The 21,961-nt window shown below is 40.3% G+C and overlaps 2 protein-coding genes and 1 pseudogene across 2 annotated transcripts; all 3 read right to left on the bottom strand.

Moving 5' to 3' along the window:
* Window positions 1–2,151: 2,151 nt before the first annotated feature.
* LOC146643980 (C-type lectin mannose-binding isoform-like) lies at window positions 2,152–3,155 on the bottom strand. Its single transcript, XM_085396046.1, has 2 exons — window positions 3,023–3,155; window positions 2,152–2,611 (listed from the first exon to the last, which is right to left on the bottom strand). Exons 1-2 carry the CDS (start codon window positions 3,108–3,110, stop codon window positions 2,178–2,180), a joined length of 522 nt encoding a protein of 173 aa, XP_085252172.1. The 5' UTR covers window positions 3,111–3,155; the 3' UTR covers window positions 2,152–2,177.
* Window positions 3,156–3,842: 687 nt separating this feature from the next.
* Window positions 3,843–4,313, bottom strand: LOC146643979 (ladderlectin pseudogene; annotated as a pseudogene).
* Window positions 4,314–11,928: 7,615 nt separating this feature from the next.
* Window positions 11,929–20,610, bottom strand: LOC146643978 (lactose-binding lectin l-2-like). The gene is made up of 2 exons (XM_085396160.1): window positions 20,523–20,610; window positions 11,929–12,425 (listed from the first exon to the last, which is right to left on the bottom strand). Exons 1-2 carry the CDS (start codon window positions 20,608–20,610, stop codon window positions 11,986–11,988), a joined length of 528 nt encoding a protein of 175 aa, XP_085252286.1. The 3' UTR covers window positions 11,929–11,985.
* Between the last annotated feature and the right edge of the window lie 1,351 nt (window positions 20,611–21,961).

The raw sequence follows: 21,961 nt of genomic DNA, 5'->3' as shown, positions 1-21,961 counted from the left end.
AACCAAACTGTCCTGCCCAGTGTTCCACAGCAAGCATTCAGCGTGTATTTATGTGTGTCCAATATCAAACAGAACATCAAAACATTTAAAACACTAAAATCATCGGGGTTTTAAGAAGAGATCCGTTTTCTCCTATTGATCAAAGGGACCCCTCCTTTGGACTCCAACCAGTACTTCTCCTTTTTAAGTTTTAGAGGATCTTTTCTAATAAAGTCCTCTGGGCCTTCCTAACCCTTCTGTAGTTTAGAGAATATTACTAAGAAATATTCTCAAGGCCTTTAACCTTTTAATTTGTTTAGAAAGGCGTTACTAATAAACCCTTTCAAGGTCCCAGACCTGCACTGAGGTATTTATCCGACACCGGAAAGCAACCCGTCGGCTGCAACCGTGGTCAGACCTCAGTTCACTCTTATCTTTATTCACTTATTCACTTATTTCTTATTCACTTATCTCTTATTCACTTGTCTGATTCTCAACAAGCCTTAAGTAAGCCAGACAATTTTGGTTATGAATTACTAGGAGTTTGGACACTAAGTATTTTTATAATGTTCAATATAGCAGAAATAAAAGGTCTGCTTACCTTGTTTTTGTGTGCACACAGCTTTTGTCCAAACTCCGTTCACTCAGACCACTGCCGATGTCCTCCCATCCGTTCCAGTTTGGCCTGGAGCGGATCCTGTTCGTGACGCCAATTGAAGGATATAAAAAAAACAACAACAGCAATAGAATAATATTAAACACAAAGTGAACCCGTCTTCCTTCATTAAATAGGTTCTTTTAGATGTTAAGGAGGAATTGACTTAACCAGGCTGGCGGAGAATGAAGACAACCGGACACCTGCAGCAGATGGGGAATCAGTGAACTTTTATTGAGACAGAGACAACCTCTCAACACAGCTCACATCAGGAGATTCCCAATATTTGCTGTGAGGATGGGTATATATTCTCTAAAACTTACAGGAGGGGGTTGTGAGGAAAGTGCTGCATTAGCAGAAAAACAACTCCATAAAAGGAAAGCGGCCTTGGGTGTTCTAGTCTCTTCGCTTGCAGATATCTTCCACCTGCAGGATGAGGCGATCGCTTCTTATCGCTCTCAAGGCCAAAGTCGTGAGCACACTTTTTTATTACACAGTTGCACAGTAACTTTAAAGCTGAACAATATTTAAAGCTGAATAATGTTTGATCAAATTATATTTTCTTCACTCCGTTGCCTGCAGCACCTACGCCGTCGCCTGGTCCAGCTTCTGCTCCGCCTACGCCGTCGCCTGGTCCAGCTCCGGCTGCCACTTCCGCTCCGCCTGGTCCAGCTCCGGCTGGTCCAGCTCCGGCTGCCACGCCACCTCGGGATCGCCGGCCACTTTCCAGGCCGGCCGCCGGACGTCATTGGTGTCGTGGACGGCCTCCTGATCTGTTGCTGCAGTCTTCCTCACGGCCGGCCTCCGGACCTGTTTTACTTTGGACTCCTGTGCTGCCGCCCGCACGGTCGGCCCCCTGAACTTTTTGAGGCTCGTATTGGCTTTGGTTTGATTTTGTCAGTTTTCCTGGACTCTCACTCCTTGTTTTTGGTTGGTCTACCTCATTCTTCACACCGGCGCACCCTGCCGTGACAAGTGGTTGTTTCCACATTTATGAAAATCAAGGTTAGTTGAATTGAATACTAACTGCGTGCTGATGAAACATGCACCCGCATGTCTGTGACACCAGTTACACGCTTGCATGTTTTCTCATAGGACCTGTAACCCCAGAGTTAAACAGTGGTGGCACTGATGATGAATTTTCATGTTTAATTGTTTTTTCCTTTTTATTTGGAGCAGTTTTAAACATCTATTAATGGGCCAAAAACGATTTGCTTCTGTACAATGCAGCGAAAAGATACATTTCAGTTTCTAAGGGCAGGTTAACTGTAGCGGAATACAGTTACTCATATTTTGTATTTTAAATGTGTAACGGCGGTACATGTATTCCGTTAGTCCCCAACACTGGCTGTGAGATTAAAACAATGAGTAAATATTCCCTGTGATCCACCATCAGAGCTACCAGTGGATGATTCTGTATTCATGAAAATCAAGGTGAGTGAAATTTAATGACTTTTGCACAGACACACAAAAGACAGATTACAGTGTGCATTCACATCTTTATTGTAGCACTGTACTAGCAGGAACAGAAGGTTCGGTGCTTCTAAGGACAGGTAATGCGTGTTGCACAAACATAAGGTAAATTGGTAGCACACGTGTAGTCATTCCATTTCTTATCTGATACTACATTGGTGTGAACACAGTGTTCATTTCCTCCCTCATTATCTGGTTGTGCTGGACTCCAGTAGACAAAACGCAGTGGACAACCATCGGACCACATCCAGGTGCCTTCTTTATGCTTGTCACTGAGTCCAATCCAGGTGAGTCCCTCTGCGTGGTCAAAGTTCTGGATCAGGTTTTTCACAAAACTCTGTTCCTCTGTACTGTGGATGGACACCAGGTTGGCTCCCTGTGACACACAGTAGAGCTCTGCATCAGCCCAGCTCATGTGTGTGGCCACATATTTGTAGCAGCGGCCATTGAAGCTGTACCAGAACGGGGGACAGCTTCCACGCAGTAGTTGAACTCTGTGGTCATCTGAAGAAGACACAGCTGTCAGAGCTCGATGAAAAACAAATAACTGTTTTTGTCAGTGTGACTGACATTTTTTTTCTTTGATCTAACCTCTGAAGAATATCAGAAAAGCACGTCTGCACAGCTGACATGGTGAAAGTTAAAAAAATGCAGAGAAGTAAGCTGCTCTTATTACGTTTATTAGCAGGTCTTTATCATAACTCTACAGTATAGTAGAACTTATCTGACACGGGGGGGAAAAAAAATCTATGTTACAATGAAACACCAAGAATTTTGTATCACTGACTGCTGAAACAGACAACAGAAAATCTTGGAGTATTTGACTAAATTGTGATTAAGATAATAAAAAAAACCCCCACAAAAATAAAGTTAAATAAAGGAGGGGAAGGAAGAGTCAGAATATAGGATGGTTACCATGTTGTAGCTTCACTTCACTGCCGTCAGAAGGAGACTCAGAAGGAGCACCCAGAGCCAGACTGAACAAGAAGAGGAGCAAGATCATGTTGGAGCTTTAAGTCTCAACCTTTGATGAAGAGCTGCTGAAGCTTCTTTGTACAGGATTTCTGCAGAGAGGTGGAGCTGCTTTCTTTTATAGCTGCCTGAGAGGGAGTTTTCACCGATCACTGTGATATCATTGACCAAATGGAACAAAACTCTCCACAGTAAACATCACTAACACCGGGCAGTAAACACCATCAGATTCTAAAGAAATTAATAATTGCTGAACAGCCACGTCCTCCTGGCAGACTCAGAAGAACGTGACTGTATTTGCTGTAATTCTGCATTCATGATATGATCAAAGGCCTTTTCAGTATAATGATTAAACAAACAGGAAAGGTCAGAGTTGTAACAAGAAGACAGCAGCTCACAAGCTCTAGTTATGGCCTTCTCTAATAAACAAATGTAGAACAAATACTCAACGTTAAAGAGGACTCAGCACCCAGAGTCACCCAAACAACCTATTGCTGTGCAACACTTTCATTTTATCAATTTAAAGTGATCCAGAAAAACAAACAAACAAATGCATGATGAAAATATCTGTTTAATATAGTATTACAGAGTCCTTAAATTTCAGTACTCCAGCCTTGCCCTTCTGTACTTCTAATATGTTTAATTAATAAACACATTAATTAGGATATATTAATATTAACATTGCTAAATTTATTGTGGAGGGACGCTACATGCCAACATAACATCAGGTTAACTGTCTAATGTTGAATTAGTGTCTTAGTTTCTAAACACAGGCATTGCGTTTTACACAAACAGAGGGATAACCACGAGAGCATGGTTCGTCATTCCACTTCTTAACAGGACCAAAGTTGTTTTGCACACAGTGTTCGTTTTTTCCCAGGTTGTTTGGCTCGCCTGTAAGCCAGTTAAAAAAGCGTACCACAGAGCCATCAGACCACATCCATCTGCCCTCTCTGTGAACATCACTGAGTCCAATCCAAGAGGCTCTCTGAGCAGGATCAAAGTTCCTGATCAAGGATCTGACAAAGTTCTCTTCCTCCATGTTGTGGATGGACACCAGGTTGGCTCCCTGTGACAAACAGTGGAACTCTGCATCAGACCAGCTCATCGCTGTAGCTACATACGTATAGCAGCGGCCGTTGAAGCTCCACCAGAACGTTGGACAGTTTCCATGCTGCAGCTTCACTGCTCGGTCATCTGAAAAAGACAGAAACAAGAAGAGGAAAAAGATCATGATTTGTTTTTTAGTGACAGAAGAAACCTGAAGAGACCTGGTGTCAGGCTGCTTTTCTCTATGTACTTCAGGGAATAGAAAGAAACATTACATATTAGCTTCACTGCATCAGCTCCCTGCTAAATCCAGATTAAAATTAAGAATCCTTCTCCTCACATACAAGGTATTAAATACTCAGGCTACGTCTTATTTTAAGAGCAATGGAGTACTTTGCTCTCAGACTGCTGGTTTACTTGTGGTTTTGAGGTTAATTAAAAGTAGAATGGGAGGCAGAGCCTTCCGCTTTAAGCCTCCTCTAATGTGTAATCAGCCATTTTGGATTAAGGACACAGATAATCAATAATCTACTTTTAATATTAAGCTTTTCTTTTTGATGAGGCCTAAAGTTCCACCAGTCACAGCAAATGGCTGCTCCTGTCTGAGCCTGGTTCTGCTGGAGGTTTGAAACGTGGAACCAAATTAATGCACGTATCCCCAATTACACTAACACATATTTATCCTGAGCAAAACAAAACAAGAAACATGATAAAGGTGCATTTAAAATCTATTATTTGCTAAATAATATTAAAAAGACAAAAAAAAAAATGGACAAAAAAAAGTTACCGAGTTGGACCTTTACTTCATTTTCATCAGAAGGAGACTCAGAAGGAGCACCCAGAGCCAGACCGAGCAGGAAGAGGAGCAAGATCATGTTGGAGCTTTAAGTCTCAAAGTGTGATGAGGAGCTGCTGAAGCTTCTTTGTACAGGATGTTCAGATTTCTGCAGAGAGTTGGAGCTGCTTTCTTTTATAGCTGCCTGAGAGGGTGTTTTCACCCCACTCTAAACAATAACACTAAAAATGAGCCAGAAAAATACATCAAATTCCAATGAACTGAGCTGATGTGTAATTTATGTTTATGGTACCACAAAGCTATATCAGCATAATGATTAATCAAACAGGGTGAATCAGATCTCTAACAGGAAGGACCAAATAGAAACTCCTGAACTGCTCCAGTAAACAAAGACAGATTGAACTCTCCCTCTCAGAAGGATCCTCTCTATGTAGTCAACCCAGACAGAGATATGTGACTCTGCTATGGCAGCCAGTAAAGTTGAAGTAAATACAAATTTTAAAATAAATTAAATAACATAATTCGGATCTTTGGTTTATAGATGGATTTTTGAATACCATCCATCCATTCGCTTCTGCTCATCCTTTTCAGGGTTGTGGGGGGCGCTGGAGCCTATCCCAGCTGTCATAGGGCGAGAGGCGGGGTACACCCTGGACAGGTCGCCAGTCTGTCGCAGGGCTAACACACAGAGAGAGAGACAACCACTTGCACTCACATTCCCTCCTGCATTCACACTTATGGGCAATTTAGATTAGTCACTTAACCTATCCCCACAAACTGCATGATTTTTGAATACATTTAGTCTTCATCAAGGTTTTTGTGATCTCACAATGCTTTATATAGACATCAATGGATATCAATAAACTCATTTATTATTTGATTGCATATTGAATATCGCCTGACTGCCTCTGTGCAAGTATGCAAAAGGAGAGAGACAGAAATACTTACTTTTTACTCTACGCAGTAATTATAGTAATAGTAGTAAGTACACTAATAATGTTTTCATGCATTCAGATTGATACACACCTGTTGGATATGTGTGATATTTATCATGATATCAAACCAGCTGTTAAATCCTTGTCACAAAAGCTACATGTCATTAGAAAACTCTGGAAAATTGTGACATTAAGCAGCTTATAAATGTATTTATAAATGTTCTCCTTGACTTTCCTTTTATTAGTGAGCTTACTTCATTTCTAACACAAGGTCCAGGACAGACATATTATTTATTTATGAGATCATCATTGAGCTCTAAGTCTTGTTTTTACAGGATTCAAGTGTGTTTTGGTAAAATTATCCACAACTCAAAGACATCACTTAACTACTTATTGACACGTGTTGAGCTCTGGCCTTTTCCAGAGAACTTCGCTGTTTGTTTGTCTGAGTATTTATTGTTTTATTATATTATAAAATCACATCATCAACAAAATGCTTAACAGAATAGGTTACTATACCAGGAAGAGGAAATAGAAGTGTGCGATCATTCTCAGTAAAAAAAACAACAACTGTCAAAACAAACCATGTGCACACTTTTTATTGTAGTGAACACATATACATGAAGTGATCGTGGGCGGCCTGTTCAGAGGCAGGTAGATAAACAATTAAAACCTTTGGTTTAGTAGATTTTTGTTTTTTATAGTATTGTAATTTGCAACTTTGAAACATATTTTTTAATTTTAACTATTGTCTCTCTTTTAATGTTTACAGTGTATGAAAAGAGCACCCCAGACAGATTGCTATTCTTAATTTATTTCTTTACTCTTGTTTTTTTGCAAACTTTATAAATGGCACAGAGTGAACATCATGACAAAAAGACTCAATATATACAATATAGAGACAGTGGAATACTGACAGGGAAACACAAAAGTTCTTTTCATTACATCTTGGACCCATGCCTGGTCGCTTGGATCTCCGACTACCTCACCGACAGACCACAGTACGTCAGGCTGAAGGACATCACGTCTGACACAGTGGTCAGCAGCACAGGAGCACCACAGGGAACTGTGCTGTCCCCTCTTCTCTTCACCCTGTACACCTCTGACTTCTGCTACAACTCTGAATTATGCCACATTCAGAAGTTTGCAGACGACACAGCCATCATGGGGTGTATCTGGGATGATCAGGAAGAGGAGTACAGAAGTCTGGTGAGGAACTTTGTCGCATGGAGTCATACAAACCACCTGCAACTCAACACCTCAAAGACTAAGGAACTGGTTGTGGACTTCGGGAGGTCTAGAGCAGGTCCACTGCCGGTTCAGATAGAGGGGGAGGAGGTGGAGGTGGTCAACAAGTACAAGTACCTCGGGCTGTGGGTGGACAATAAACTGGACTGGTCATGCAACACAGAGCACCTGTATAAAAAAGCACAAAGCCGACTGTACTTCCTCAGGAGGCTGAGGTCTTTTAACATCTGCAGGAAGCTCCTGAGGATGTTTTACCAGTCAGTGGTTGCTGGAGTACTTTTCTATGCTGTGGTGTGCTGGGGGAGCAGCACAGCAAAGAAGGACTCATCCAGGCTGGAGAAACTGATCAGGAAGGCTAGCTCTGTGGTCGGCATGAAGCTGGACACTCTGGTGACAGTGGCAGAGAAAAGGACATTAAAGAAACTGATGGACATTATGGACAATGCTGGGCATCCTCTGCACACGGCCATTAACAACCAGAAGAGTCTGTTCAGTGACAGGTTGCTTCTCCCCAAGACAAGAACTAACAGACTTAAAAACTCCTTTGTCCCACACGCCATCAAACTGTTTAACTCCTCTCTGGAGGGGAGAGGGAGGGGAAACAGGAGGACAAAGGAGGGGGGAACAACTAAGCTGTAGTGCCTCTTCACCTCACTGTGCAATACCTTTTGTGCAATACTTTTGTAAATAGTCAACAGTGCAATAGACTCAATACTTGAAATGTGCAATTCACTTGTATTTTTATTTTTTATTCCTATTTATTCTATTTATCCCCTTCGTATATTTTATTTATATTGTCTCTGTATTATATATATGTGTGTGTGTGTGTGTGTATATATATATATATAATATTCTGTAACTCTGTAACTTCTGTCGGTGCTGTGCTTTTTTGGAAATCGAATTTCCCAGAGGAACCCACCCGAGGGATTAATAAAGTTCTATCTTATCTTATCTTATCTTATCTTATTAATATTAATCTGAATAATTGCAGAGTCCAAAAATTGACCTGGGCCATAACAGAAAGGGAACAGAGGGTTAAAAACCGTGCACATCTCAATGACATCACAAAGCATTTTTACTTTACTATGTATTAAACTGGGCTTTGGCACTTTCAGGAGAACTTCACTGTTTGTTTGTCTGAGTATTTATGGTTTTATTATATTACAAAGTCACATTATCAGCAAAAAGAAAAACAGAATAGGTTACTGTACCCGGAAGAAACAGAGGTTTACAAGCCTCTCCAGTAAAAAATACAAAACAAACTCTGTGCACAGCTTTTATAATTGTGAACACATAAATGAAGTGATTGTGGCCAGCCTAGACCTTTAGAGTCAATAAAAGGAAAGACCGTCTATTTAACTTCTTTTTTACTTTGCCACTTTGAAATATTTACTGTGCATACAAATATTTAAGCTCCCTTTTGTCTATTACATTTTTAAATTCACCAAAATGAAATCCCTGCAGTAAATAAACGTTTAAACTAAAAGCAGATCATAACCACTGCTGTGCCAGCTAGGCTGTCCTTTGGCACTCATGTGGGGGGTTTGCCTCACTTTCTATTCTAAAATGTGAAGTGCAGTCTTAAAGGTTTTTTCATCTCAACTTCCACCATATCCCTTTACTAAAGTTTCTTGAACATACACAAAGAGATGGAAAGATGAGAGGCTTTCAGCTAGGGAGTACGGAAAGAGGGCATGACCCTCAGTAGCTTCAAGTCTTAAAGGATCATTTAGAAGGAAACTGGGCCATAGTTAGAAACAGGTAGAAACCAACACAGTTAAACATCAAACATCTAAAAACTATGTGACCTTATGAGAATAATGTTCTTTTGGTTTTTCCTGCGACGTTTCCATTTCCGACGTTGCCATCACATAACATGTAAACCTAGCATTCAGACAGGATTTTCTGAATGGACACACTGATTACAGTTTATGGATAGTGTTACTTTCTGTTAGTAACTTCACTGTAGCTTCACTGTTACACTTGTTTCCCTCTTATTCACACACATGTATTCTGTCTTGCTTCTGCTTTAATCCCTCTTCTCCTCAGAGCATACCCCCACCTCTCCAGGCCCTACTCCACCTGCTCCCTACTCTCACTACAGTTTACAATGTGATCTGCAAACATCACAGTCCGTAGAGCGTCCTGCCTGACCTCATCTACCAAATACGAAGGAGCAAAGAGACGATCTCTGATGTAATCACACGTCCACACTAATACCACGTACCTCGTGCTGTCTCTCTGTCCTTATAGATGTTCTGCACCACTCTCACATACTTGTCTGCCACTTCTGACTTCCTCATACAGTACCACAGTTTCTGTCTTGGCACTCTATCACATTCTGTCTCTAGATCCACCAAGACACAGTGAGCTGCACCGCAACTTCTGACCTCCTCTGTACTTCTCCATCAACACTCTCAAAGCAAACATTATCTGGTCTTTAAGTCTGACGTCATTAGCTTTTTCTGGGTCCAAACTCCGCTTCAGGTCCCAAAGTGAAACAAACACTGCAGGGTCACTGAGAGTTCCAAACTGTCTAAATTCATCTAATCTTTAATAAAATGATCAATGTGGCTGCTCTACAAGGTGTAACAAATAAGTTTAGCATCCAGGCATTCATGAAATCAGAATTTACGAAGTTTAACAGAGGGAGTTAGCTCACTAGTTTCCATCTAAAGGTGATATACCATGTTATGACAGAGGGATTTCTAAAAAATTAAAAAGTACAGCTCAGCCATCGCGTCCAACATAAATGAAGAAGTTGGACTAGCTGGTATATAACGATGTGCTACGTGATCACTAGCGAGTTGCGACACAGCTATGGTTAGCTATATATGTCATGATCCTGGGCCATGTGGGCCCAGTATTCTTAGTTTCTTGTATTTGTTGTATTTTGTTCCTTATTTAGGCCATGTTTCCTGAGTTGCCCTGTTGTGTTGTTCCCTAAGTGTTTTCCCTTCGTGACTCTTACCCCCTGTGTGCCCCTCTGTGTATTTATGAGCCCTCGTCTCTCTTTGTGTTTATTCCATGTTTCCCCTGCCCGTTATGTCTATGTTCTCCCTGTGCTCTCTCTCTCTCTCCTCCTGTCTGAACCCCCGTGTACTTCCTGTTTTACTTTGTGACTCTCGAGCCTGTATACGTCATGTTATGTTCACCCCGCCCTGTCTCGTTATGGTTATCTGTGTCAGCTGTGTCCCCGTGTGTTCCCACTTCCCTCGTTAACCCTCTGTGTATTTATGTGCTTGTCTCCCCCAGTCCAGTGTTGTGTCGTCAATGTCTCTTCCCCGAACCTGTGTGGCTTTCTGTTCCCTCGGTCTTCAGTTTATATTCCCGGTTTTGGTTCTGTTACTTTGCACTTCTGCAATAAAGCAGCATTTTTGAGTTCAGTTCCAGTCTCCGTGAGTTTTGCGTTTGGGTCCTCTTCTGCCTCCACACAGCCAGTTTATGACAGTATATAAATGCAGTGAACCTGGAGGATGAACGCTAACGTTTCTTCCACTCAGTGAAAGTTAACGCGAGGGTTCCCGATAGTTAGAGACAAATGCAACCGGCAAACTTCAGTCAGGAGAACAACGGAGATAATCCATCCACAATACAAGGTTAGTCATTAATGCTGCATAGTAAGGTTTTAAAAACTAAGCAAACATGCTACCAATGAATAGTGGAAATAAGAGCCGAGAGAGGCAGATAGTGATCAGTTCTTCAGATTAAATAGATCAAGATACAAAGATTAAAACGTGTTAAAAACACAACAGCCTTAATAAATGCAGAGTAGTTTGGACCTGGAAACAGGGTTCATACTGTCATGGACCTAACAACCTGATATCTGTAGTGCTTTTTCTTTGCATACTTCTGCTTTTCTTAAACTAGCTTCATAAACTATTTTTCATATCTTCATGGTATGGGTGATGAGCTTTATTCCCCTTTAGTTACTACAGGTCTGCACATCACCATTGTTGTTGAAAATCGGTACCAGTTTCTTCTTCATTTCCGAGGCATCCTCTCACTTTCCAAGACTGTGTTAAACATTCTGGTTAGTTAGTCCACTCCTCTCTGTATTATCATGGGTATGTTATCTGGACCAACTGCCTTTCCACTCTTCATCCTCTTCAAAGAGCAGACTAGAAACCCAACTTCAGGGTTAACGTTGGATTTTCTGTACTGAGAGGGTGTATCAGTGTTTACCAAGGTATATCGCCAAGCTAAACTATGTTTCAAATTTATTTTCCATTGATTCTTTCCTTGGTCTCATGTATAGGAATTTCTTTTACTTATGTATTAATCACATTATTTTATTGCATAATGCCTTGGTGCCACTGGATTTTAACATGTCTGACACTCATACAGTAAGACAAATGGTGGGGGTGTAGTAAGGAAGTTGGGGGAAGCAGACCACGCCACAGGAAGAGTCTTTTGTCTCTCTGAGGACTCTGGGAGGTAGCAAGGGAGTGTGAACCTTAAGGTGTGAAACAGCTGTGTACTGCCTTTTGTTCCTGAAGAAGGTATTTAACTGAGAGCCATGCTAGGCTCAGGGAGACTCTGCTGACCTGCCCCGCGGTCATGTAGGCTCTCCACAAGCTTGGTTTTCTGTTCTTTGTGTGTTTGGATTAAAGAATGTTAGCTACCGCTCGTCTGCAGGCTTTATTTAAATGGAAAACTTCCACAACACTCGGTACACTAAACACCACTAAGGCTGCAGCAGACGGGATGAAAAGCACAGCAAACATACTTTTTTTCTTTCTTTCTTTTTTTTATTGCTAGTTGTTCATTACACATTTAGGAAAATCAAGGTCAATGGAATTTTGTCAGTGTCACACAAACATATAAAAGACATATAACAGAAACATTGAAGGTTAAATGTATATTTTTGTTTTGTTTTATGTTTTAGGACAGGTTATTCGTGTTGCACAAACAGAAGGAGAAATTACAGAACATGGGAAGTCATTCCACTTCTTTACATTTGAATAGTTCATGTGACCACAGTGTTCAATTCCCTTCCAGTTGTCTGGCTGTTGTGGATACCAGTGGACAAACCGAACTGCACAACCATCAGACCACATCCATCTGCCTTCTTTATGAAGGTCACTCAGACCAATCCATGTGATTCCCTCAGTGTGGTCAAAGTTCTTAATTAAGGTTCTGACAAAGTTCTCTTCCTCCTGGCTGTGGATAGAAACCAGGTTGGCTCCCTGTGACACACAGTAGAGCTCTGCATCAGCCCAGCTCATATGTGCGGCGACATATTTGTAGCAGCGGCCATTGAAGTTGTACCAGAACATGGGGCAGTTTCCATGCAGTAGTTGAACTCTGTGGTTATCTGAAGAAGACACAGACACAGTTAGGATCAAGTGAAAAAGTACGAGTTAAAGAGATCGTGTTTTTGCAGAAATAAAGCTGGTCAGCTCTGGTATTTCAAGGGTGACACCTGGTGACAGACTGTTTTCTTTGGTCTAGTTTTCAAGCCTTCACATCTTCATTGTTAAACCCCTGAACTATTCAGAGAAGATTGGTTACATGTCTGTCATTTACAGATCAATGCTACAAATAACTGCCACAGTGAAAGTTGAAATGACTGTTACTGTACATGGCTTCACTTTGTAAGAAGTCTATTATCTAACTTTAATCTTACTTATTTATGGTGCCAAAATGAAAGATGAAAGTCTGCCCATCAATGTGAAAGTTAAAATACACAGAGAAGAAAGTGGGGCTTATTATGGTTATTAGCAGGTCTTTATCATAACTCTATGATTTAGCAGAAACCATCTGGTATGGGAAGAAAAGAAATCCATATTATAATCCTACACTAATACTTTTTGGATAACACTACCTGCTGAAACAAAAAACATCAGAAACATAAGGAAAACATAGAATGGTTACGAAGTAAAACATAGAATGGTTACCAAGTTGGAGCTTCATTTTATTGCCATCAGACGGAGACTCAGAAGGAGCACCCAGAGCCGGACCAAACAAGAAGAGGAGCAAGATCATGTTGGAGCTTTAAGTCTCAAAGTGTGATGAGGAGCTGCTGAAGCTTCTTTGTACAGGATTCGAGGCTGCTTTCTTTTATAGCTGCCAGAGAGGGTGTTTTCACTGCTGGTGTGACATCACTGGCCAGCTGGACCAAAATTATACACTGTAAACAACACTAAACATAAGCCAGAAAAAAAAAACAAATTCCAAAGAGATTAACAAAGGTTGTTTGTTTTTTGTTGTGTAGCGTATATTTATTGTACAATAAAGGTGTTATATGCATGATGACTAATCAAACCTAACTGACTAAACACAAGCCAGTAAAAAGGTAAAATTTCACACGTGCCTGTTTTTACTGTGAAATTATATTCTATTGTGTCATAAAAGGAATCGGTTACTAAAACAGATCAGACCAGAGCATCTACAGGAAGAGAAAAGAAAAAAACTCCTCAGCTCCTCTAGTAAACAGAGAGAGAACAAACTCCCCCGATGCAGCCCGATTTCTTTCTTTCTTTTTCTTTCTTAGAAAGAGAAGTAAATACAGTGTGAACTGCCAGCCATCTGAGATCTTCACAGACAGTGCTGTATGACTATGGAATTATATTTATGTCATAACAAGCACACAGCAAAAAATAATCTGAAAAAATAATTTCTGTTCATAATGAGAAGCATGCATCATTCCTAAGAAAAATGTAAATAGTTCTTTAGTCAGTTGAGTAAACTTAATTTGTAAACTTACATAAAAATATGACATGTGCTTATGTTGCTGCCTGTGAAACAGCTGTACACGTCTGGCTGCAGAGATCCACTCACTGTGGGTTCAGGAAACAATGAAACAATTACACTGTAAAACCCTCCACTAGGGTACATTAAATCACATCACTACTGATGTGTGGCATAAGTAGACATAAGTAGAACAAACAAGATGATGGTTTCTGTCACACTGACAGAACTGATGTGCACTGCTCAGGTGGGATCGAGATCCTAAGCCTGAACCTTTGGCACTGAAGATGAACACAAGAGCCTCCAATAACTTGGGAGTAACACTTAAAACCTGTAATGTAAAATGTAAACTTAGATGATTTTTTTGTTTGTTTTTTCATTTTCAGCATATGAATAATACCAAGATAATGTGTAACTTAACACGGATATAAAACTAGAACAGAGTATCTAACATGTTAGGCTGACTGTGCAGACAAACGTGTGTTTGGATTCTGGCCAACTCCTCTTCCTCCTCACTGTGGATAGACACCAGGTTGGCTCGCTGTGACTCACAGTAGAGCTCTGCATCAGCCCAGCTCATGTGTGTGGCCACATATTTGTAGCAGCGCCGATTGAAGCTGTACCAGAACAGGGGACAGCTTCCTTGCAGTAGTTTAACTCTGTGGTCATCTGAAGAAGACACAGCAGTCAGAACTTGATGAAAAAGTAAGAATGAAAGAGATCATGTTTTTGTTAGTGTGACAGACTTTTTTCTTTGATATTCTTCAGAGATGGTGCATCAGACAAGCACTTCAGCACAGTTGACACTGTGGAAGTTAAAACATGCAGAGAAGTAAGCTGTATCTTATTATGTTTACCAGCAAGTCATAATCATAACACTACAGTATAGTAGAATCCATCTGACATTGGTAAAAGAAATGTATGCTTCAATCCAACATCAAGAATTTTGTATCATTGACTGCTGAAACAAAAGATATAGAAGCATGAACAATATGTTCTTTGAGTGAAAAAACAAAAGACACAAATAAAGGAAAAAGTAGAGAAAAGAGGGCTTACCAATATATGGGACAGTTACCAAGTTTAAGCTTCACTAAATGGTACTACTGGTGCTGCTTAGGCTTCACTGTACAGGATGTTCATATTTCTGAATTCAAAGTTGAAGCTGCTGTCTTATGTAGCTCCCTGAGAGGGTGTTTTTACTGCTGGTGTGACATCATTTGCCACATGGACATAGGAGTAACATTTTCTTGGGACTTCCAGGAGAACGTGACTGTTTTTGCTGTAATTGTATATTTATGGTATGGTATATACTTCCCTACATTAAAGAGCATTAGCTCTCTTTTTAAAATAGGTTTTTCTATCAAATGTAATAAGTGAGAGTTTTGTTCTTTCCTCTGCTTGCATTTATAAATGCGATTCTACACAGCAAAATCTCCAGTGTCAAATTAACACTAGAGAGTGTCTATATGGGTCCACACCTCTGAGTGTTAAATACAACACTGTTGAGTGTTAAATTAACACTTTTGACAGTGTTATATGTTTAGAAGTAACCTAGTCAGTTTTGAAGATTAACAATGGCTAACACTGAGCAGTGCTGATTTTCTAACACTGGAATATTTCTAACATTTTGAGTTATTTTCCAGCGTCCGCTGTACACTGTGTGGGAAGAAAACTTCTTTCTACAGCGAAAAATTCAACTTCAAATGTGAGCAAGCACATAGCACGCCACCACAGGAATGTGAAATTAACAGAGAAACCCCCGGATCCCCCCACTGACATGAACGCTGGGGCACCGGGCAATCCTCCAATGGCCCCGCTCCAGGTAAACATGTGAAAACTGATTTAAGACTTGAATCTTTATTTTATCTATTTTTTTGCTTTGTTTTACTTACATCTATTTGAAAAGTGAGTGTAAACACAAAAATGATTTCATTTTATATGCTGGAATAAGCAGAAAATAGGTTTAAATGTTAAACAAATTTCTTCGAGTTAAAGACTGTTGCATATAATTTAATTTTAATCAGTAATTAGTAACTAATTACTAATTACTACTAATTACTAATAACTATTTTTAAGTAACTTGACCAACACTGATAACGATAGAAACAGAAATATACCAACAAGTTAAGAGAGTGATGGAATGAAGAAAATGAGAGAGACATGAGGACATCAGGAAATGCAGAGGATTAGTAAGGAGGGAGTGAGGGCAGCTACACTGTTCCAAAAAATAGTAATGCCAAAGTATTTTACTGTGTAGTTTACAGTTGTGTACTGTTTTTCTAGAATATCATTACATTTACATAAGTAGACTGTGATCTGACACGTCAAATGTAAAACAACATAACATCACTGTAAATGTAATAAAACACAATTTACTTGTTTGTTAAATATATTTTGTTGTACATATGCATATTTAGATAGTAAAAATACATCCAGGAATGTCTCCCATCATGCCTTGGGACATGTGCTGCTGTTTAGATGTTCTTGTTTTATTGTTTATGGTTACGTTACTTTAAACTGTTATCTTGAATGTTGTGTTTACGCCGTGGTGCAGAGTCACTGACAGTTGTTGTTTTGTAGAGAGCGTGCTGTACCATGAGTGACTTCTGTTGTGCTGTTGTTGAACCTTGAGGCATACTGTAGCACCACAAGTGTTTTATTAAGGAGCTCCCCCTACCAGCTTGGGGTTAAATAACAAGCTCAATCTCTCTCTGTGAGCTTCTTTGTTTAGATTTCTCTGCATGCAACAATGTAAAACATTGCATGGACACGCTGTGCTAATTATATATTTTGAAAAAGAAATGTAGAGGTAGGAATTGCAATTAATATAAATAACATGACGCTAAGCATCGGCCAATGAATGTGAACTAACAACAAGGTCGCGGGTAACGCTGCGACCGTAGGAAAAAACCCTAATATGAAGGTATTTTACTGTGCATTTTACAGTAATGTTCTGTTCTTGTAGAATATCATTAAAGTTACGTAAATAGACTTTGACTTCACATTTTGAATGTAAATTAACGTTAAATCACTGTAATGTAAGTCTGTGAAGGTTCTCAGTCATCCAGGTCATCGTAGTCAAAGGAGCTTGCAAAGAAAAGCGTCTGGACTTCTTTAAGTTGCTTGAAGACGTTTCACCTCTCATCCGAGAAGCTTCTTCAGTTCTAAGGTCAAATGGTGGAGAGTCCCAGATATAAACCTAGTGGGAGTAACCCCCCACAGAGGGACAAAAGGACCCCCTGATGATCCTCTAGTCGCCTGAGCCAAGGTGTGAAACTGGGTGTGGGTCCCAATCAGCCAGAGTTTCGGGTGTGTTCATTGTGAAACCTGGCCCCACCTTATCATGCGAATTCCTGAGGTCAGATGGCCCAGGATGTGAGTGGGCGTTAAGGCGTCTGGGAAGGGATCTCAAAACTAGATTATAGATGGCAGAGAGTTGGTGTCGTAAACCCCCGCCTCTGTTCAAAGATGGTCGCTCACAGTGGACATAGATGGCTTCTTTCACTCCTCTTTCAAACCATCTGTCCTCTCTGTCCAAAATGTGAACATTGGCATCCTCAAAAGAGTGTCCTTTATCCTTAAGATGCAGATGGACTGCTGAGTCTTGTCCTGTGGAGGTGGCTCTTCTGTGTTGTGCCATGCGCTTGTGTTCACAATGAACACACCCGAAACTCTGGCTGATTTGGACCCACGCCCAGTTTCACACCTTGGCTCAGGCGACTAGAGGATCATCAGGGGGTCCTTTTGTCCCTCTGTGGGGGGATACTCCCACTAGGTTTATATCTGGGACTCTCCACCATTTGACCTTAGAACTGAAGAAGCTTCTCGGATGAGAGGTGAAACGTCTTCAAGCAACTTAAAGAAGTCCAGACGCTTGTCTTTGCAAGCTTCTTTGACCACTGTAATGTAATACAACATAATTGTCATGATTATTAAATGTATCTGTCTGTACATATGCATATTTAGATTAAAATATATTCACAAATGTATCATGATCCCACAAATATCTGTCCATTATTTGAAAGATTGAACTGTTGAATTCAAATGTAATGCTATGGAAAAGTATATAACATGATCCCTATAAGCTTGTGTTACATCACATTAGTATTATTATTGTTGCTAGTTAGGCCGTTCGTGGCTCAAGAGTTGGCAGTTCGCCTTGTGATCAGAACATTGCCGGTTCGAGCCCTGGCTCGGACACTCTCCGTTGTTGTATCCGTGGTCAGGATTCTTCACCTACCGCCTACTAGTGATGGCCAAAGGGGCCGATGGTGCGATATGGCAGCCTCGCCTCTGTCAGTCTATCCCAGGGCATGCAGTCAATTATTATTCAAACCAACTGTTAACTGTATATTTCTGTACATTTACGTATTATGATTCATATTTCCACATTCATTGACCTTGTTTATAGGTAATTTCATTGTTTGATCGCGCAAAAATGTTCCTAATTTAATGTCTAAAAGCACTTGGAAAAGGCAGAATCCCATGTCAAATTAGCGCAACAAACTGTATTTTTATGGGACAGTTATTTTCTGTTATTTTATGGTCGTATTTTGGTGCCCCAGCTGCTGGAATATTACCTTTTTTAAAGATGTTTTTTGTATCAGTGTAGTGGAAAGGCAGCTGGTCCAGATGACATAACTGTGGAGGTAGGGAGTTTTTAAGGAAATAGTGCAGTGGGCAGAAAGGAAATGGAAAAGGTAAAGATATGATTTGTGAAACAGCAAAGAAGAAACTGATGAAACTCCAGTCTTCCCTTCCATAAATTTTGAGATGAAAATGATGAGTAAATATTTCCTTCGAGTGCAGCTGCCAGTGGTTAATATGAAAATCAAGATTAGTGGAATTTTGAGACTGTCACACAAACACACAAAAGACAGATAGCATAAACAGTGCAGGTTTAATGTACAATTAGGTATCACAGTGTTCATTTGTTCCATCGTTGTCTGGTTGTCCTGCATGCCAGTAGACAAAACTCACTGCACACCCATTAGACAACATCCATCTGCCTTCTTTATGGAGGTCACTCAGTCCAATCCAGTTGTATCGCTCAGCATGGTCAAAGGGATATTAGCTTTCATTGCTGGATTGTTGTGTGACTCGGATTGCCTGGATCCCTGAGAGGATTCCTTGTCATGAGCAGAGATGGGCAGTAACGCTGCTCATCTCAGTAACTCAGTAACAGTAATGCATTACGCGTTACTGTAATCCGATTACTTTTTTCAAGTAACAAGTAAAGTAAGGGATTACTATTGCAAAAACGGTAATTAGATTACCGTTACTTTCCCATAGGAACACTGCGTTACTGCGTTACTAAAACCGTGATTTTTTTGCGAGAATGTCTCACGACAGTGATGTAGGCAAGTGCGACGTTTGTGACAACAGCTGTGTGCAGATCAACAATGGATCATATATCGAGTACGGGAGAGAGTATGAGCATGCAGCGTTTAAAGCGCGGAAGTACTGACCTTACTTTAAGTTTGATTCCATAAAAAGTGACAAAAACATTAGCGTCCATCGTGCGTGGGAAGAAAACTTCTTTTTAGAGCGAAAAAAACCCCCTAAACTTCCAAGTAAGCAGCTACGACGTAATGAGAAATTCACAGAGAAACTCGCGGATTCTTCCACTGACCGCTGCAGCACACCTGCACCAGGGTAAACCTCCGCCTACCCCACTCCTGCTTTACAGGTGAAAATAGAGCAAAAGGACCGCTGAGTCTTTGACTTTATTTATTTTCTGCTGTGTTTTACTTGCATCTATTTGAAAGACTGAGTGTAAACACACACACAAAAAAATATTTTATGTGCTGGAATGTGCAGAAAATAGGTTTAAATATTCAACTAATTTCTTCAAGTCAGAGAATGGTGCATATAATTTAAATTTTGCTTGATGGATAAAGTCAAAAGATTAAAACTAATAAAAAAAGTAAAAAAAAAAAAGACTTTTCCATTTGATTACATTTTGTATGATGGATTATGCAGAAAAAGTAGAATTGGGATGAAAGATCTATCGCTTTATCACCTCTTCAGGTTGTAAATTGTGTTTTTAAAAAGTAACTAAGTAATTAATTACTTTTGAAAATAAGTAATCAGTAAAGTAACAGGATTACTTTTTGGGGGAAGTAATCATTAATTAGTTACTGATTACTTTTTTCAAGTAACTTGACCAACACTGGTCGTGAGTGATTGGAGAGTGGCTGGCAGCAAGCAGTGAGTGACCGAAGAGGAAGGAGTGTTTTCCCCCTGTCCTCCCCACCTTGGATCCCCTGGAGCCCATACTCCTGTCACCTTTGTATATAGCACTATTCCCCGAACTGTCTGTACACACACCTGGTGAAAAGTGTAGTAAATGCCACTGTGATCTTCTCAAGTTCAAGAGTCCTGCGTGTGAGTCCTCAGTGAACCGTGACACTGAATATCAGATAAGCATGTCTGCACAGTTGACACTGTGAAACATGCAGAGAAGTAAGCTGCTCTTATTGTGTTTATAAGCAGTCTTTATAATAACTCTACGGTACAGTAGAACCCATCTGACATGGGGAAAACATTTGTGTTACAATCCAGCACCAAGAATTTTGTATCACTGACTGCTGAAACATAACAAGCAGAAAATCCTGGAGTGTTTGACTAAAATGTAATTAAAATATAAAAAAAAAAAAACCCACACAAATAAAGTTAAAATACAAGAAGGGAGGGAAGAGTCAGAATATAGGATGGTTACCAAGTTGTAGCTTCACTTCATTGCCATCAGAAGGAGACTCAGAAGGAGCACCCAGAGCCAGACTGAACAAGAAGAGGAGCAAGATCATGTTGGAGCTTTAAGTCTCAAAGTGTGATGAAGAGCTGCTGAAGCTTCTTTGTACAGGATTTCTGCAGAGAGTTTGTCCTGCTTTCTTTTATAGCTGCCTGAGAGGGTGTTTTCACTAATCACTGTGATATCATTGGCCAAATGGAACAAAACTCTCCACAGTAAACATCACTAACACCAGGCAGTAAACACCATCAGATTCTAAAGAAATTAATAATTGCTGAACAGCCACGTCCTCCTGGCAGACTCAGAAGAACGTGACTGTATTTGCTGTAATTCTGCATTCATGATGTGATCAAAGGCCTTTTCAGCATAATGATTAAACAAATATGGAAGGTCAGAGTTGTAACAGGAAGAGAGCAGCTCACAAGCTCTACTTACTGCTCTAATAAACAAAGACTGAAAAAATTCTCAACATTAAAGAGGACTCAGCACCCAGAGTCGCCCAAACAAGAAGAGGAGCAAGATCATGTTGAAGCTTTAAGTCTAGAAAACTAGAGCTATAAAACTAGAACAGAGTATTTAACATGTTATTTGTCATACACAGTGTTGGGACTAACGCGTTATTAAGTAACGCGTTACAGTAACTACGTTATTATTGTGGTAACGAGCACGGTAACTAGTTATTATGCCAAAACCAGGAACGCGTTACTCGTTACTGGGATTTAGATAGGGTCGTTACTCGTTACTTCGTGTGGTGGCTATCGCGGAGTTTCCACAGATTCAGTAACATTAGCAAGTGGTGGAGGCCAGCAGGTGGATGAAGGAAAAGGGACGCAGAAGGAAAAGAGACCCGAGGCGGCCGCCGGTCCAAGTGTGAACTGAACTTCAGGTAAGAAGTTATGACCTGCAGTCTCTCTGGGTCAGATATAAACCAAGCTTAGGTGGAGTTTATTTTCGTTATTCTGACTTTTTCCGTACTGCGTGCTAGCTAGCATGACGGAGTTTCTATACAGCTGGGTGGTGCTATGAAGTTCATGATGTTGAACTTTATTTTGTTCATAAGTTATTAGAGTTGCCAACCGTCCGCCTGGTATTCAGAGAAAATATTACGCGTTTCTTATTGAGGTGAAAAGGAACAGTTTGTCCCGTAATTCAGCTACAATGAAAAAGGCACAAAGCTGGAGTTATTCTGTGTTTACGCTGCACAGCTGCCTCTTCTTCTCTCATCCTCTCCCCTCCCTCTCCCGTTTCTACTTCAATCATGAAAACTGATCAGTGATCAGCTGATCGTCTTTTCTCTCTTGTTTGTTTATCGCTCACTTTGCGCCGAAAGAGGAAACCAGCGGATATTGCGCTAAACAACAGCAGCACGTTTAAGCTTGATCAGCTGTTGTTAGAATTTATTTAAT

This window comes from Rhamphochromis longiceps, linkage group LG22 (assembly GCF_057381845.1).
Source record: "Rhamphochromis longiceps isolate RC_006_pf linkage group LG22, R_longiceps_female_GT1.1, whole genome shotgun sequence".
In the NCBI taxonomy this organism is placed as follows: domain Eukaryota; kingdom Metazoa; phylum Chordata; class Actinopteri; order Cichliformes; family Cichlidae; genus Rhamphochromis; species Rhamphochromis longiceps.
The sequence above is the reverse complement of the archived record's forward strand: the minus strand, read 5'-3'. Positions and strand labels throughout refer to the sequence as shown.

What these genes read in the sequence shown, in the direction of transcription:
- LOC146643980 (XM_085396046.1), bottom strand. Translation starts at nt 3,110, where the DNA reads ATGATCTTGCTCCTCTTCTTGTTCAGTCTGGCTCTGGGTGCTCCTTCT. An exon ending in TGAAGTGAAGCTACAACATG is followed by an intron (nt 2,612 to 3,022) that starts GTAACCATCCTA and finishes TGTCTTCTTCAG; the next exon opens with ATGACCACAGAGTTCAACTA.
- LOC146643978 (XM_085396160.1), bottom strand. Translation starts at nt 20,610, where the DNA reads ATGATCTTGCTCCTCTTCTTGTTCAGTCTGGCTCTGGGTGCTCCTTCT. An exon ending in TGAAGTGAAGCTACAACTTG is followed by an intron (nt 12,426 to 20,522) that starts GTAACCATCCTA and finishes TGTCTTCTTCAG; the next exon opens with ATAACCACAGAGTTCAACTA.